The 19,552-nt window shown below is 37.0% G+C and overlaps 1 protein-coding gene across 2 annotated transcripts in view; it reads left to right on the top strand.

Moving 5' to 3' along the window:
• The first annotated feature begins 9,635 nt into the window (after nt 1-9,635).
• The window catches only part of LOC145279931 (tyrosine--tRNA ligase, mitochondrial-like), a 92,414-nt gene continuing 82,497 nt past the window's right edge, over nt 9,636-19,552 (top strand). For both annotated transcript variants that reach the window (XR_013868489.1, XM_080131505.1), the window contains exon 1: nt 9,636-9,741. Coding sequence is in view for 1 of the 2 variants with exons in the window: in XM_080131505.1 (XP_079987631.1) it covers nt 9,677-9,741 (65 nt within the window). In the remaining variant the exon portion in view is untranslated. The remainder of the gene's footprint in view (nt 9,742-19,552) is intronic.

Raw genomic sequence — 19,552 nt, 5'->3', positions numbered from 1 at the left:
ACGCATGTAGATAAATATGATCCAAGAGAAATCAGACACCTTGATTATATTGCCCAATATTCCACAGACATCAGATACGTCAAGGGGCAAGAAAACATCGTGGCGGACGCATTATCATGAGCTGCAATAACTTCACTAAATTCCAGTTTGTTAACTATGGAATTAATTGCACAAGAACAAAAGACGGACAAGACACTCACTGACGTACAACAGAAAACGTCTTTGCAACTGAAGGAAATGCCCGTACCTTTTAGTGTAACAACACTTTATTGTGATACAGCAAAAGAACAACCGCGTCCATACATACCGCCAAGCATCAGACGACATGTTTTTCTTCATTTTCACAATATGTCACATCCAGGCAAACGAGCCACCGTAAAAATAATAACAGACCGCTTTGTTTGGCCGAATATGAATGCAGATATTCGAAATTGGACCAAGACGTGTGTATCCTGTCAGAAAAATAAAATACACAGGCACACGAAGTCACCGCTGGGCACTTTCAGTGCGCCTGATGCCAGGTTCACCAATATCCATGTTGACTTGGTGGGGCCATTACCGCCCTCAAAAGGACACACCCACCTTCTCACCATAGTCGATAGGTTCAGCAGATGGCCAACAGCCATACCTGTGAAAGACACATCGGCGGCGACAGTAGCTGGAACAATACTAAAAGACTGGATAGCAATTTTTGGAGTACCGTCAATACTCACAACGAACAGAGGTTCGCAATTTCAATCAAAACTCTTCGCAGAGTTCAACCAATTGTTGGGAACAATCCACATAAAGACTACTGCTTATCACCCTTGCTCAAATGGCCTCGTCGAACGCTTTCACAGACAGCTAAAAACTTCTTTGGCTACGAGTCTTAACAACGCGGACTGGTCAGATAATTTACCATTAATCCTATTAATGATCCGAAACACAATAAAAGAAGACTTACAAAGCACACCAGTGGAGCTAGTTTTTGGATCTGTAGTCACACTACCTGGACAGTATTTTAATGCATACACAGATATTTCACCCATGGCTACATTTGTGACGGAATTAAAGAACAAAATGTCTTCTCTCAAATTTACCCCCACCAGGAGGGCTGACAAACAAACATATATACCGAACGACCTTCACACATGCAAATTTGTGTTTATCAGGAATGATACGGTCAAAAAGCCATTTTGTCCAAATTACACTGGACCATACCAAGTTTTGGACAGAAGTGAAAAATATTTTACTGTCCAACGGAAAGACAGGAAAGACAACATCGCGATCGACCGAATTAAACCAGCATACATTGAGGAATACCCTCAGACAATTTCCCCACCAGAACAAATTCCCTTAGAACATGGGAGTCCAGCAGAAAATGACGAGGACACCAAACCCATGACAAATACGGGTAGGAAAGTCCACTGGCCGAAACATTTCAAGTAATACATTACATATTGAAAAAAACTTTTTTTTTTTTTTCCAATCTGGGGGGAGTATTTGTGCCAGTTGGCACAGTTTAATATTCAAATTTAAAATCGTTAAATACAATTTAGGCGCACAGTGTAATTGATTGTTTCGGCGCGTTAAAAAAATGAAAAATGACACCCACGCAAATTCCGGCGTAACCTTTATATACCAAAGGTGCGGACGTAGTTGAAAGCACCCCATGTGATGTCTTCCGTCCAATGGAATTCCTCCTAGGACATATTTTAAAACTGATTTTTTAGAGCTCGTTTGGAGCCGATCAAATCATATATAAACATGCACAAACATAAAATCTATCTCTTCAGTCTCTTAGTCTTTCGAGCATTCTTTCGTCTCTTTAAACTCTTCCGACTCATTCAACGCTTTCTTATTAGGACTTGCCACGCGTGCAAACATCAATTATTTCATTTCCACTGCTCCGCGCATTAATACTCTCTTTTAACAGACGAACATTAATATTGTCTCTGTTACATATTTGAACATTCAAAGAACACAAAAAAAGAGACTCTCCATCTTTCATATGAACTAAAAAAAAAAGGGAACTCTGAAATATTGAGAACTATGTTTTGCTTGTTATTGTTTGTTATTTCTATTCCGGAAATAAACCTCCGTTTGTGTTGCACATAAGATTTCTTATTTTTATTTTTATTATTTGTGGAGGAAGTCAGTTCCCAAAAAAAGGCCAGGCGACCCCCACAAGACTAAAAAATGGCGGAGGAGTTTGGTAGAGTTCTCAAAAGTCAAATCGTTGAACTTTGACCCCTTAACAGCCAAATTTCTGTCCAAAAACCGACCACAAAGATTTTCCCAAATCTCAGTACCCTGTATACCAAATTTCGATTTTGTAGACTTAAAATTGACAGAGTTATTGCGTAGGAAAATGTACACAGACACACAGACACGTTCACTTTTATAGATATATCTAGATGAGAATTTCTTCTATTATATAAAAGGAACTTTGTGTGTGTGTGTGTGTGAGCTCCCTATAAGTTCTAAAACAGTAGGGCCAATTTTTATAAAATTTTATACAAATGTACTTTATGTATCTGGTCGTATTCTTAGATAGGTTTTGTATCAGAATATCTTCGATAAGAATCAATAATCACAAAAAATCTGATGAAAGAAGGAACAGGCAATTTTGACTAACGTTAACGCCTTATACAGCCTAACATCACAAATGCATTTGAGAAGTTTTATTACTGCACAAGCAGAAAGGCCCAGCATATAAAATCAACAGTTGGCGCCTTGATATGGCAGGGACGCGATGAAAATGACCGTTTCTGTTTAGAGTATAATTGAACCATGGTATATTAATATTTACATTTCAAACTCTAATTCAAGTCAATATATAAAAAATTATTTCTTAAAAATCAACAGTAGGTTCTCTACAGTGCAGTGTACACTACAATGTATTGTGGACAAGTAACTGCAGAGTAGATGAAGAAATGAGCGATTTTACTGATTTCGATGACAATAAAATATGGGAAAGTGAAACATTTGTTGCACTTTAAAAATATGGAGACAGACAGACAAACGTAGAAAGTTTTATAAATTAGATGATTGCACCAAGAGTCAGGTAGTATGGTTCAACTGTTTTTCAAGTAATTTTAACAACAGATTGGATATAAGCCTTCCATTTTAGATTGGGAGTGAACGTCCAAGGAACTTATCAAAACACAGCATGTTCATTTCAGTTGGAGCAAAACAAGGATCTGAGCGTTGGTAATGAAAAGAGAGACTCTTGCATCTAGAAATGTTAAAAATAACAAGCTATTTTTTTTATCCCCATTACATTATGTACTCCAGATCAGAAGGTAAGAGAGAATCAGTCAGATCTTAATCACCAATGCTCTTTGAAGTGCTGCCATAGACAGTTGTGTCATCTGCATAGACAGTAACAAATGATCTTGGATCATGTAACATGTGGAAAGGAGTCCAATAATCTCGTCTACTGGCCCTCTCTCACTGCCCCACACAAACCCGGCTAGCCTTGTTTCCCAACATAAACCCACGTCAGTTCTACAAGACAAGCCAATTTCGGCTGGCTCATCCCCACAGCATATGACAACCTCAAGATCCACTCACACATAATGAGGATCACCTCTCCCCTTGCTCTCCAGTGACATCATCGGATATCCCCACGGAATGGGGCACTACATCGGAGAAGGGAACCCCTAAGAAACTTCCTTGTTTCTTAGCCAGATTACTCGCCCACAACAAGGCTGGTCACCAAGAACTTCACCCCCTGCATCCTCGACGGCAGGACCTGATCATGTAACTTTTCAAGACAAACTTAAACTTGAGTGGTGATTTCAAATTTTTAGGGGGAATGTGACTTAGGTGCCATTGGCTGGAGTTGAAACCAGAACGTTTGGCTCTCTAATGATGTTCGCTACAAATACATATCAGAACTGATGAACACAGATGAACGTATGAAGGCATATTTGTTTGACTTATGCTTGCCTGGTTCCAATTTTTCAGTTTTGGCAGCTGCTTTTCTGATTAAGAGCCAAATTGACTTCAAGATACATTCAAATGTAGGTTCACATGCGTGACAGCCGTGATAGTCTCACACACTGGACAGTGACTGTAAATTTGTACCAGTGATGTTCGTGTACTTTTTTCTCGATCCAGTCTTCGCCACTTGCAGTATCAAAGACTTGGGGGGGGGTGCATAGAGGATTATTATTCATTTTGTTGTGATGCACGCAGTGTTACTATGTGTATCTTCACTACGCGTGAATAACACACCCTAATATTTCTTTTATTATTCAGGTACCCAATGAACCCCGGGTCATTGCGACGCGCTAAAAAGTAATCTGTACTTATGTAATGTGGAAGATCAATGATGATCAGGAAGAGAGTCCTCAAATAGATCTTTGCTATGCATCAGTAGTCATATTATGTGCTTCATATTCTGCTCATCATCAATTACTTTTATAGATGGTATGTGTTATCATTTGATGGTATGTGCTATGATTTGATGGTATGTGCTATGAGAGGGCATTTTCCTTATAAAAATGAATAGCATACTAAAATATTCTATTTAGAACGTTTTTGGAACAATATAGAATATTCGAGAAAATTCTATGCAGAAACCTATATAACGACACTGCACTAACAGTTGTGTGAGTTGTTAAGTTGTTAACTTGCTGTTAAGAACTCTGGTAATGTTTCTAGGATGAAAATCCAGCTAAAGGAAACTCCTTAAAAGCCAAAAACTGCATCTTTTGAAGAAACTGGAATTCTGGTAAAGACAAAGATTTCTATATATTTTCTCACCGACCAAATAACTATTTTAGTATTCTTGTTATTAGATTTAGCCATACATAAAACATTTGATTTGAAGTTAGTAGTTATTATCTCCCTTTTATCATCAACGCTATAGACCTTATAATCACTTTCAAAGCTAGTAGCTGTACTACTACAAGTGTATTTAGTTGTTAATACTATTTGTATGTTTCGTTTAATGTTAAAACTAACCTGAGTGCCTGGAGTTGCCCGGGTGTTTGGAGGTGTGTGTTGAGAAAAGAAAAGTGGTAGTAGGCAGACAGGCTCAAACCCACGACGCGAAGGTGGAAAAGAAAGTGAAAGAAAACCTGATATCTTAGCACTACTCCATGACGTGATCAGAAGTTTGGAATGTTAAAATTAGTAAAGTCATTCAAACCGATATGATGACTTGCAAAAATGATGACACAAAAAAAAAAATTAAATAAATAAATAAATAAACAACGACCCTCCTTGTAGAAAATTGCCCAGTTGAGGGTGAAGGAATGAATGTTTTTAGCCAATTTTTTCGATATTTGTCGTCCAAAGGATCAAGCTTCAAAACGTAACCGATCTCATGAAAACCCGTCGCCTCTATCGAAAGTTTTAGCCATACATACATACATACATACATACATACATACATACATTTAAACAGACAGGTGAGTTTTATTAGTTCTTTTCTTTTAATTTTCTACTCATTCATATAGCTGGACAGACACGTAACAGTTTGAAAGACATTGCCAGATATTCCATAGCTAGCAATTTTGTGAAGCAACTTTTTGTGCCAGATCCTATCAAAGGCCTTTGATATGTCAAGATCTATTGTACTAGAAACGACCTCCTTCACTAAATTTACAAATCCTATATGTGATTAGTCTACAGTCAACACACCAGCCATTGATCTTGCTGGATGAATTCCATATTGCTTGTCATTGTATATTTCATTTTTTGAGGTTATTGATAAATTCTTGAATTATCACAGATTCAAACAACTTAGCCATGACATAGGGGACTGATTGGTTTGTAGTTAGATACAGAAGACCGATCCTTAGTATTTTTAAATACTGGGTAGATTAACTAGATTTAATTTGTGGGTGAAAACGAAAACACAAAACGGGGACAAATTAACAAATTGGGTTGGTACAGTAATTGGGTTGACGTCAGTTTCATGCTGTATCGAATAAGGTCTATGACATAATTCTTCCCTGCCAGTACATAGCCTCATCATCACCACCACCACCACCACCACCACCACCACCACCACCATCATCATCATCATCATCATCAAGACTCCTACAGTGCCTCCACGTTGGCCACACATGGTAACTGGGTTCCTTGCGGCCCCAGGCTAAACTTGTAGGAGATCTCAGAGTAGTAGGGGACCCCAGAGGTAGTGTGTTATGACCCACCGATGTGTGGACATGCCCTGGCACACTACCAAGCCCTACCCCACAGTCTTGTGGGTGTCCTTGGTTGGACAAAAGCTAGGGAAACCAACCCCAAAATCAAGCACCACTGCCTTGTGGGCCTTATCACAGCAAAAGGCTAAGAGATGGGAACTACTGCCAGTCATTGCGGGTTCGCTCCACAGGACATGAGCATTGGAGGTTCAGAGGGTATCTATCTGATGCGCAACAGATACTGCACCTAAACTGCACAAGCAAATTTGGAACTGTGGTGATGGAGTGAGACTACGCCAACACTGAGGGATAAAGCACTGAGGCTCCGACTAGTCATCATCAAGATTAACGGACTGCATGATGATGATGATGCCACTGTTACCTGTATAATTCAGGGGAGATAATTTGAATCAGGTTTAAGGGACCCAATTTTTTAATATAGTGTGCCTATAATTATTTGCACACCCCTTACATACATTTGTATGGTAAAACAAAATTCTCAATCATGGGGTTTTATTTTAAGTTATTATTGGGTAATTAGTAGTATTGGGACGATTAACCGAAATCAGAATTGGGGAATTGAAAAAATCAGAACTTTTTGAGGTATCGGAATCGGTATCGGAATTGAAAAAATTTGTGGCTATTTTCCGTTGCCAAAAACGATTCTTTTAAGTAGCTTTTTTATTTGATTTTCTCTAAAGAAAAATATTCTACCACTGATAGTAATACTAAAGTAATGAATATCTATTGATTTTAAAATTTTAGTAAAACTCAAATCAATAGATTGTGCCCCACATTTGTAGTTTTACATTTGAGAAAAGATCTGCACATTTAACACGTGTTTTTACGGTAATCATGAAAACATAACAACTTTATAATGAAATATTTTGAGATTTATAAAGAATTGGAATCGAAATCGGTAATTGTATCGGAATCAGGAATTTAATATGGAATCGCTAATTGTACTGGAATTGGAAAAAAATATTGGAATCGTCCCATCCCTAGTAATTAGTTGTAATGTGTTGGGTAGATGGAATGCTTTGGTGATGGTTCAGTTTTACAATTATGGTAGAATCAATGAAAGTTGCTGGTTAGTTCGATGAAGACTATTGAAAACCAGACCTCTCCATATCTCATTGCTTTTTTTTTTTGGTTGATAAGTACCAACTTGTTATAATGAAGACAAGAAAAGAAGTCTCATTCTAACATTTAATAAACAGCTTTATTGGTTGGTTGGTTGGTTGTTTTTGTTTTACGGCATATCAACCTTTTTCAGGTTATTTAATGCCGAATCTAGTTATTTTGAGGAACGATTTTTAATGGAGTATATTTTTTTTTTACGTCAGATTCTATTTAACCCATAGTTGGGACACTAACAGGTACTACCGCTCCGGGTCAGAGTGGACCTGGGAGCAATGCAAATTAAAGGGTGGCTCCACACTCCCCAAAGCCAGCAAGGTGGGGCCTCACCATCGGATATAGTTTTAGGTTATATCCAGGACCAAACGGCTTTATTAATCATCTTCGTTGGTAACAATAATAAAAAGGGTTAGTCGTTAAAAGAGTTTCTGTGTAGCGACATTGATGATTATACAGGCCTGTCGAAAGAGAATATTGTTCGGCTATGTTCATGCATGTAGTAGAGGTGTATAGCCATGATGTATTATTTATCTCCCAGAAGTGAGTAGTAGGGGTGTGAGTCCATGTATGGAGGGGGGCAAAAGATTAGAGAATCCTGTGGTAAAAAGAGAGTATGTGTATGGGTACCGCATGTTGGCTTGTTTGTATTCATGCTAGCCCAGGGCCAAAGGACCCGGGCAAACCCACGCTCCAACAGAAGTGTGCCCTGCCAGCCAGAGCCGGGAAAAAGAGAGAGAGAGAGAGAGAGAGAGAGAGAGAGAGAGAGAGAGAGAGAGAGAGAGAGAGTGTGTTAACCTTTAATAAGCTCAGTCACATGACTGAGAGCTAGCTTCTGATTGGTTATGCCAGGAAGGAAGTGTATTTCAAAATCTCCAGCCGCAAGAATTTTATTTTTAAACAAATATTACAAATATTTAATATTAAAGAAAATGTTTTGTAAATATATACTTTCTTTTAAATCTTTAAAAGTTTTGTAAATATATTTTTAAAAAATCTTGCTCGTGAACATTCGAATATGTCTGCTATTTGACCTGTTTACAAGTTTACAAACAACTAACGACAATGTCAAGGTCGAACAACCGGTGCCCCTTGAATTGTTCGCCTATTTTTGTCGTCTGCTACGGGGTATCTAATCTTTACTTGATCCATTTATTCTTTCCGGAAGCAATCGTTCTCCAGTTTAATTATTTTTTTTTGTTATTTATTTCATGCTTCGGCCATAGTTTAAAATAATGATTTCTCCCTTGCATTTAAACTTCAGATGCGTGAAATAAAATGGTGTCTCCGATTTCGGCGATAAAGCGTAGAAGTACCAAATTCCCCTTTCTCTTTTTTTTTTTCTCCACAAAAATTCCATCAAATGCAGTCCGAACATAGAAAAGAACTTAAAAAAAAGAAGTTATTTTTTAATTGTAACATGCGCAATGGCGTGAAGCCTTTTAATGTTCCGTCCAGCTGTGAAAGAGTTCCTACTTACAATGCTCCGTCACGGGACAGAGTTAGGCACCAGGGTCATTTTTTAACGTGGAGAAAAAGAACAAAAATAAAAATTGTCTCAGTCGTAAAGGATTTCACCTCTACTGAAAGAGAACTAGAAATTTAAGTGCAGCAAGAACAGATACTACATTTTGATCTTTTGATCATGTAAGATTTACAGCCCCTGTTCGCCGACTTTTTTGCTTGAAGTAAACATCTGCCGATGTCTGGGTCGCGAAAACAAGCATTGTTTTCGCAAATCCCTAACTCGACCGAACCAACTCATTTTTCACGATCCCTTCAGTAGGGCGAGGTAGGTAGTCGATGGTAAATGTTTATGCAGTAAATTGCATTTAACAATACTTAAAAAATAATATTCTTTTTTTAATTTTTTTCTGTTTTTTTTTAAATGACGACGTTTTTACTGTTTATGAATATTAAAAGAAAAATAATTACTAAACATTTATTAATAAAAAAATGGGTGCTCTCTCTAGTGAGTGCACTTATGATCCGCGCTATGGCAACTAAAACATGTCCTTCTTTGTTCATGCGTAGTGAGAAGTCAGTGTTTTTTTTTATGGTGTTCGGCAGGGAACTCAAATCGCGACCAACCCTGTTATTTTTTAGGTACTCATACTTAATGATCCGTGCTGAAATAATAACGTTATTATTTAAAAAGCCATTCTTAGCATGGGGAGGGGAGGGTGTTTTATACCTATTCTTACACTTGAATAAAAAAAAACGTATCATAAAACTTTAATTAAACTTGGAAATACGATTTAAAAAATAGCGCAGATCAATAAGTGAGCACCTTTTTTTTATTATTCCTTTGTAAAATAATGAATAATAAAAGTTTTTTTTTTTTTAAGGAACAAATGTCGGTTAACACCGAATAACCGGTGTTTACGAAAGCAAACATGGCGACCTCCTTGTGGAAACATGCGTTATCTACTCTTAATAACTGTTTGATCATCCAACGACGGTACGTGCTTTTTGTACACGTTTTATTTATTATTGACAGTGTTTACGAATATGCACGCACAACTGCAATTTACAGTACTCTCGATTAATGTAAGCATTTTAAAAAAAAATTAATCGCTAGAAATATGAATCTTCTCAGAAGAATTTTCCTTTCATTTTCTAAGGTTGAGAGAAGGTCAATTTCAATCGTAAAGACATCATGGTGCTTTTCCAGAATTTCCCCTATATTAAAAAAGCGGCAAGACTGGAGTATAGATGGAAAAATAATCTCGAACCTTCTATCGCATAAAAGGAACCAAACTTCCTATTCACCGTTATGTTACTATGCCAACAATATAAAAACAATGGGGTTTTTATTACTGTACACATAGATTCGAAAAAAGTTGTCAAAAAACAAATATATAACAAATAAATGTTATCAAAGGCAAGATAAGTTACTTTTCTACCAAACTGGATATATTTTTCGTGTTTTTATTCAATGTAACATGTTTATTCAGCTCGAAAAAGATACAGTGTTTACCGATGTAATTATGTATTGTAAAATTCAAGATGGCGTCTGATTCTCTCTTTAACACGGTAAGTTTGGGAAAAGGTGTTATAAATACAAAACCGGATAAAATACTGTTAAAAACTCGCTCAATATATGTTACCGTGACATAGGTTGACATATATTCGGCGGGTTTTTAATAGTATTTTGTATAATTTTTTATTTATAACACCTTATCCCAAACTTACCGTGTTAAAGAGAGAATCAGACGCCATCTTGAATTTTCGAATACATCGGTAAACACTGTATGTTTTTCGAGCTGAATAAACATGTTACATTAAATAAAAACACGAAAAATATATCCAGTTTGGTAGAAAAGTAACTTATCTTGCCTTTGATAACATTTATTTGTTATATATTTGTTTTTTGACAACTTTTTCGAATCTATGTGTACAGTAATACAAACCCCAACTTTCTTTAAAAAAACATATAAAGAAAATTGATAAGGTAAAAAAATATTTATTAAAGAAAACGATCGTATTTGCTTATGTAAGACTCGGGAGAGTTGAAAAGGGAGGTAATTTTCCGTTTCAATTTAAACAAGATAGCGGCAATTTTTCACCTGCTTACACGATTAAAGTTTTGGTGAAAGTGCACTGGGGGACCACCCGAATATTTACCTTTAAGAAGTGTCGCGGACTAGAATTATGTACAATAATAACACGGAAAAAAAAACAATGCTTTCGGGTAATAGTTTAATGGCCACCATGTTTCTTGCCATGCAAGACAGCCGGTAACACTGCGCATGCTCCCCCCCCCCACTAAAAAAAAAGAAAAAAAAAAAAAAAAAAGACAAGCGAACATTTTTTTTTTTTGTAGACTTTTATTTATTTATTTTTCCAAGAAAGGGTTTGGGTTAATACTCCCCCCCCTTTTTCTTCTTTCGTTTTTTTTTTTTTTTGATACAGAAAGAAAATGTTTTGTTCTTAACAAGGATGAAACAGTTGAGGTTAATATATTTTTATTATTATTTTTTTTTTTTTTCGAATGTAGGTTTATTGTTTTTATTTCAGGGAAGGAAGTTTTTTTTTTTTTTTTTTAACAAAAAATCTCTCCAAGTTCCGACTTGTGTTTGTACAATGCAGCAGCCTGTAAAAAAGAATTATGCAAAAGTTTTGTCTTGTCTGTCTCACTCCTTATAAATAAATAGCTGGCTAGGTATTGCTGCATGAATTCTGCTCGAATACCAGGCCGCTTAATCCACTGTTTTACATCTAGCCACATTCGTTCTACATTTTGTGTGTGGATGCTGGGATCCTGAGGGTCCACAAAATTTTCTGAGTGGTTTATGGTGTAGTGCCTTCCAACAATTACTGAAAATTATTGAGCCCGGAAGGATAAATTTGTGCACCAACGGAATCAGAGTTTTGGCGTCCCGTTTTTCATCTGGGCCAGTCAACGCGACGACGAAACTTTTTTTTGAAATTCTTTCACTTCCGCCAAAAAGCCATATCTGACTAGCTATCCTTCCTCTATTATACTTTCGGTGCACGATAAGGGTTTCATCGATTTCGACAGCTATCCCGTCGCCTCCAATGGGTTCCTGGTTGTTAAGCCAGTCCTCACAGACCTCGGAACAGAAGGGCCGCCAATCAACTGAGGAGTGGTGACTGGTGCGAAATGTCCAGATTTTTGCGTACTATCCGATGATTCACCATAGTGCTTAAAAAATGATTGACGAACATTATTACTTTCCACGCTGGCATCCGAGCAATGAATGTTCCTGTGGTTTGGCGACAGTGAAACCGCAATATTTTCTTTTTTTGGATTTTCTCACTTTTGTGTAGTGCGTGCACACCTCCAGATTTGTTTACCTTTTCGAAACAAACACTCATTTTTGCATTGCGGACAGGTAACGCTTGTCAGCAAAACACCATGTTTTCGCAAAAATTGCCTGCTCGTGTCTTTGTGAAATGCCTTTACTGTGTCGAAATATTTGTTGCTACAACCGTAGCAGGAATCCACAGTATTGGTATTCATCTTTTTTTGGCACTTGAAGAAAATGTTAAAATAACTTTTTACAGAAATAAAAAACAAACAAAAAATAATGGAAAGAAATAAATGTATAAAGAGATAAATGTATGAAATAAAAAATAAAACTTTTTTTGCACAGAAAAGAGTAAGAAATTTTTTTTTTAGAATTTAATTTCGCATGGTTTTTTGTTTGCAGTAAATGCTGAAACTGAAGAAAAAGAAATCGTCTGCTACAATCACTGACAATTTCTGTGCATGTGCACCCACTTCACCAGACGACAGGCAAGAAAAAAAAAAAAAAATGGCGGGCGGACATTACTATACTCGTAACCATGAGCTAATGCATGTGTCAGTTTTACTCATAATTCTAGTCCGTGACACTATTAAATGTTTTTTGTTTTTTTTTAAAGCAGCAGACCCGACTGGAGTTGTAAATAGTTGGATATTAAAAAAACGACTTCTTAAAGGTAAATATTCGGGTGGTCCCCCAGTGTACTTTCACCAAAGTTTTTTAATAATTCAGTAATATTCAGGTAATTTCAACAGTAAATATAAAGAATCACACTACCTTCGAAAATTCTTTTAAAAAAAACACTTTTTCGGAGGCGCTGAAAACGAAAATAACGTTTAAAATCACGGCAAACGAGTAGTTTCCAAAATATGAAGAAGTGTTGGTTTTAAAAAAAGTGGGGATCACTTTTCTACAATAATTTAACGTAAAATGAGCACGGTTAATACTGAATGAAAGTTCTTTGGTCACGGTAAGTCCTTTGCAAAAACAGTGGCTGAATTTGCTATCCATACGCATGGAGCCCTTAGTTTGATTCTTCTGTGGGAATGTTAGTTTAGGTTTCCTTTTAGAAGGATCCATGTTGTACATGGTGAACACAGCGGGAATGTTGTCACCCAATACGGCATATTTTGGGACCTCGTGGTCTTTGGGAGAAATAGGAATAATTTCCCATAATCAAATATATCAAGCCGAACACTGTAGAATATCCTCATTGGGTAAAATAAGTTCAGCAATTATGTTGTCTCTGTATTTAGAGAAATGTCCTTCGTCCACCCACTGCATTCAAATTGAACCAATCAAAGACCGTCTAGCAAATCATGTTAGGCGGGCAAACAAAATGCTGTTGGTTATGGAATTTCTCACACACTGCTAAGGAGAAGAGGAAAAGTAATGGATAATCATTACTTTTTTTTCCCAATATAAGTTAATTAATAAAATGGTTGGATAAGCAACAAATAACAAGTTAATCGAATAAGCATAAGTCTTAACTTTGACAATTTTATAATTATAATATTTTTTTTTCCAGTTAAATTTATTAACCTGATATGATTATTTTTGAAAATTCAAATTGAGATTCAATTTTTAATTCGGTTAACTTCTTCATATTATACTGCCAAGGAGGAGAGAAAAAAGTAATGGATAATCATTACTTTTTCACAATTACCACTTTAATTCAATAAAATTTTTTAATATTAATGTGTGCCATTGTCTGTTGTCAATCTTCAGTATAAACTTCAACTTTTCATGCATCCAGACATTAGCTAATTTCCACTATATAGACCGACCTGAGGAGCCTCATCCTTACAATTAGAACAAAACCACTCCCCTAAGGTATCTTGATGATCAACTCCTACGCAGCTAAAATGGTACCAGGTGTCACAAAAATCGCAGCACACCATTGGTGATGTTCCATCATTCGGAACAGAACAGGTTGGACAGAAAAAGGGACCTCCTTCTTCTATAAACTCAGTTGATACAATATCATCATTACCCTTAATTTCCAAGGGCACAAGGTTTTTTAAGGAATGGGCCTGTTCGTACCCATCTTTAAGAACAACCGCGGAACGAACATTATTGTCATTTCCAGTAATTAATTTGATTATTTTACCAAGACTCCAGAATTGTCTGGTTTTGTTGGGAGTCTTAATAAGTACTATCTCTCCAACAGATAACTTGGGGGCACAATTGCTCCCGATTTTGGCATCAACTTCTCTTAATGACAAGAAGTAATCATTATGCCAGATACGATTGAATTTTTTAACAAATTTATTCCTCATTTCGGGGGAATGTAATTAGGCAGTCCTATTTGGGGGGGTCATAACATAATTTAGCATCATAATTATTAATAAGCAAACGAGGTTGATATCCCGTTTGAAGAAAATGATTTGGAGTTAAAATACTAAAGTCTTTGTCGGCAGAAGCAATATAAGTGAGGGGTCTGTCATTTATTGCCTTTTGCACATCAGAAAGTGCAGTCAGAAATTCAAAATAATCCAACTTTCTTCTGCCAAACAGTTTCCTCAAACATTGTTTGACTGTTTTAATAAGTCTCTCCCAGGCTCCCCCCCCCTGCCAGGCAGAGTAAAGAGAAATTGTTCGATGGAGGATTTGTATGGATTTAAATTGTTCCTTCAACTCGTCTGATTCAACCACGTTCGATAACAATATTCAAGATTTTATGTTATCGGAATATACATGTGTAGGAAATAAGTTGGTAAACCTTACAAAGGCCAGCATAAACGAGCGGGTGCTCATATCCGGCAATAATTCTAAGTGAATTGCACGTAAACTCATGCATGTAAAGAGTAATATGTACATTTTAACTTCTACCCCTCCATCCTTAATAGAAAATTGACTGGTGAAATCCACACCGATTCGTTTGAATGAGCGAATAAAGTTCACCCTATGAGCAGGTAATATCGACCCTGCAGGTGCCTTACAAGGCAGAGCATTTATTTTTTTACATACCATGCAAGTATGCATGAAGGCTTTTACGGCTTGTCTCCCCTGAGGGATCCAAACTCCAGTCAACCTTAACTTACTGAGCGTTGAATTAACCCCCATGTGGCAACAGTTAAGATGAGCTTCCTTAATTGCCAATTTTGATAAATAATGATATTTTCCCAACAAAAGGGGAAACTTGACCTCAAAGAGCAGAATATCAGAATTCTGTATCCTACCTCTAGTTCTAATTAACCCATCTTTATCAAGGAATAACCCTAAGGCAGTAACCCTAGGGGGAGGCACTTTCCCGGATGGTTCTTTCAAGTAACCTAATTCCAGAGGGAAAGCCTCTATTTGCATATTAGCAAATAGCAATAATTTGGCCCTATTAAAATTGTCAGTACTACGGTGACGCAACAAATCATAAAATTTCAACACCTTTTCCAAGATGCTGATTGCCTTAGATAAGCTGGAATACCTTGTAATATTCAACGGGAAGGTATTTTCAGAAGGACGTGTCTCCTGAGAGTACAAACATGATACAATTCTTTTAGTAGTTTCGTTTAGACAAGGTAAGATGAGATTGGCCAATCGATACTATCTCTATTTAGCCATTCCAGGCCATACATCCAGAAATTTAATAACTGGGAAAATTTAGAAGTATTGATACCTCTAGTTAGAAGATCTGCCGGATTTTCCAACGAAGAAACATATTTTAATTTCGGTAGAACGCCAAATTTAATATTAATATCTTCTGAATCCTGTTTTCAATGAAGATATTTTTCTTGGATCCTTTACTGTTGAGGATCCACGAGAGGGCAACTTGGGAATCAGACATCAGGAAAAAATTATCAATATTAAGGGGCCCCAGAGCACCCAAAACCTTAAGAGCCAAATACATGGTCAATAGTTCCAATGTGGGAAGTGACTTCCCCTTAATTGGGGCCACTCTGGCCTTTGCGAACAACAGAGAACAATTCGCTCCCTGTTTCGCATACAGGGTGAATCCGTACACGTTTTTCGACACATCACAGAAACAGATAAATTCGGCAGACCGATTTTCTGACAATATACGCCTGGAAAATTCAAACTTCCCCAAGTCGTTTAAGTCCTTGGCATGGGTTTGCCACAGCTTAATGAGTTCTTTGTATATCCGCTCATCCCACGATAACTTGCTTTTCCAGATCGAACTGACAATGATCTTCCCCTGTATTGTGACGGGGAGTAGCATAAACAAAGGTTCATACACTCCTGATATTTGCGAAAGAATTCCCCGTTTGGTATTGACCTCGGGGTCCACTTAAGTGGAAGAAAGTATGAACGTGTCCCAAACAGGATCATATAAGTAACCCAATACCTTCCCAAAGGAAGGAAGAAGAAATAGTTTCATCCTCCAACATTTTTTTCTTGTATCTCAGAACAGTTGGAATTGCAGGATCGTAAATCGAATCCTGCCTCTGAGAGTCTGCTACGAACATTATTATAAATAGCAAGTAGGAACTCTCCGTCACAACTGGTAGTGACAAGATTATCCACATAAAAATTGTTGGAAATACCATGCGATGCTGCATCCTTTGCATATTTTTCCGCATGGAATTTCAAAATGAAGTTCAGAAGGAAGGGGCTAGCGTTGAACCCAAATATAATTGTTTTACACAATTTGTCACCTTTTTTCAGGAAAAAACAAAATCTGTTTTTATCCTCTTCCGACTTAAGGTGAATTTGTAAAAAGGCCTTTCTTATATCACCAAGAAGGACATATTTATTTTTCCTGAATCCCAGCAATAAATCCAATAAATTAGCAGATAAGTTCACGCCCATGTAGGCAGCGTCATTAATTGACATCCCCTCTCGACGTTTTAGGAAGCAGTTGAATACGGGACAAATTTTTGTCGTCACTCCAGTTCCCTCCTTAATAACAGGTCTATGTGGAACCCAAATATAATCGTCATACTTCCCAGGTGGGACGAAAAACTGCTCCACTATTCCACATTCCTCATAATCCTCAAACACTTGGAAGTACTCATTATACATTCCATTCCTTTCTAAGGACTCTGTCACTCTGTCCATTACCTTTAAGGAAGGCACAAAGTTACTGTTTACCAGTGAGATCCTGTCATGCCACGGTAAGTCTACGTGATATTTCCCCCCCTCCTATACGATAGAGTTTTTGAACTCTTCTATTTTTTTCATGTCCACAGCCGACAACTTAGCATCTTCTTCAATACCTAATGAATCGAGACTGAGCAGGGTCTCAACCCCACGCTCGACCACGGACTCGGAAAAGAAAGATTTCAAACCGTCCTCATAAGAGAGTGTCAGATTTAACATCGAATCAATCAAATAACTGTTGGACTGAGGAAGTGATTTTACTATATAATTAAAGGGAGGCAATTTTACCTCATTCAAATCTTTTTTAAAAAATGTTGGCTCTCGCCAAACGGAATTATGAATTTTCCATGTCGCTATGCATTTTCATTAAGACAGCTTGAGATCATTTAATTTACTCAGAAGGTCCAATCCAATATCCCCATAAGGTGGGTTCCATTCAAATTCTTATATCCAGGATATAGCCGGAAACCTTTTTTTTTTTATAAGATGTATACAATCCTCGTGGGATCTTAAATTCGGAAAAAAAAATGCAATTAAGATATGCTAGCAATCTACGACCAAATATAAGGTCTAATTAAATTATTATCTAATGTTACTTAAACGTTAGAAGAATTTCAAAATTTTTTACTTATTCATTTTTTAGAAGTGCACTGCAACAAATATCACTGTCTTATAGATTTTGAGACATAAGTTACTCCAACGAAATGATTACATTTGATTTAACAAAACAGAAAAATTTGAATATTTTGAAAACTTTAGGTGTCAGGAAAATGATAAAATCATTTTTATGTCTTTTTGTTGGTGTCCAATATTTCGCTAAAACTAGCTTCATCAGGGTAGTTAGTCAGTCCGTAGTTTTTTTTTTCTTCATTTTGTTGTTATAGAGGAGGTAAGTCCTGGAGAAGAAATTTAAAAGTACGAGCTGTACATTTTTGACGTGTGCGTTCGCTCCAGTTTCGAGCAGGAATATGAAATAAGAAAATAGTTGCACACTATTTGAAGACACCTAAAGTTTTCAAAATATTCAAATTTCTATCAATGTTGCAAAATGTGGAAAATTTCCACTCAAAGACCAGAGTTCTCTTGTTAGTGATCAATCAAGGTAGGGGTTGTAACAATTGCCATGTTGCACCCTTCATTGCAGGAAATAGATTTTTTTTTTTTTTTTTACACAGTGATCACTACTTATCAAGGCCCAGAAGCCACTCAGAGATAAGGGTTATTGCAAGTACATTACGTTAGTGTGGAAATTTGATGAAGTGTTTACTTAAGGGGGCAGTTCATTAGGAATTTGTTAACGTTGGACTTGAAGACATCCAAGTTGTAGTCCGGTGGGAAGCAGGCAGACGGAACAGAGTTCCACAGGCGTGCAGTTCTAAGAAAGAAGCCTTGTTCATAGAATCCACATTTTGATTTAGGCACAGATATAGAGTGGGGAAAACTTTTGACAGTGGATTCAGCTAGACGGGTGTTTTTCGTGAAAGATTGGCGAGGGGGGACCAGAGATTGGAGTTCAGACGAGCACCTGCCATGGAAATAACGATAAAACAAGGATAGGCTCACAACGTCTCTTCTGTGTGAGAGAGGTTGCAGGGTAGAGAAAAGGGCATCCCCCACTAAGCCACGAAGTCTATTTTGTACTCTGTCAAGGCAGGATAGGCTGTTTTTAGCAGCTCCTGCCCAGATATGGCAACAGTATTCCATCCTTGGACGTACTTGGCTTTTATATAGATAGAGAATTGCATCAGTAGTGAAATATCTTCTGGAGCGGTAGAAGGATCCCACCATCTTTCCAGCGACCTTGGCAAAAAACTTGATGTACGTGTTCCATTTCAGATCAGGAGTAAAGGTCAAACCTAGAAGCTTGTCAAAACACGAGGCCTCACCCAGACGAGAGCCATCCATCACAATTGATGCCAGATGGGGATCAGAGTGTTAATGATGTAAGGATAGGAGTTTGGTTTTGGATGCATTAAAGGTAACCAGGAAATAGATTGCCTCCAATTGTCTCTTAATAGTAACAAAATTTAGTGACCAATTCATTGGGGGAAGGAATACACAATCCAAACAATAACAGAAACTGGCGCCAAAAACAAACCTTCCCCGACCCGCTCTCAGGTGTACTCATGCAACCAATGAAAGTGGGCGGTACATAAAAACGTACTATATTACAGATAGTGAGTTGTGGGTAAATATTCCTTCTTTTCCCAAGAACTGCAGGTAAGTCTTTCTTAGTAATTTCCAACACACTCCTAACCAACAAAAAGTAAAAAGCAGCAATTTATTTCCAACTGGAAAAAAAACGGTTCAACCAACCTCGGATGAATCCTGTACAAAAACAATTATTTAGAAACTCATTCTTAGCATGATGATTTTTTTTTTTTTTTTTTTTTTTTTTTACTAATCTGTACTATAAGCTAACAATTTAATAAGTAAAAGATG

Source organism: Euprymna scolopes, chromosome 7 (genome assembly GCF_053919585.1).
Source record: "Euprymna scolopes isolate OS-2025 chromosome 7, ASM5391958v1, whole genome shotgun sequence".
Classification (NCBI taxonomy): Eukaryota; Metazoa; Mollusca; class Cephalopoda; order Sepiida; family Sepiolidae; genus Euprymna; species Euprymna scolopes.
Note: the sequence above shows the minus strand (reverse complement) of the source record. Positions and strands in the feature narration are given on the sequence as shown.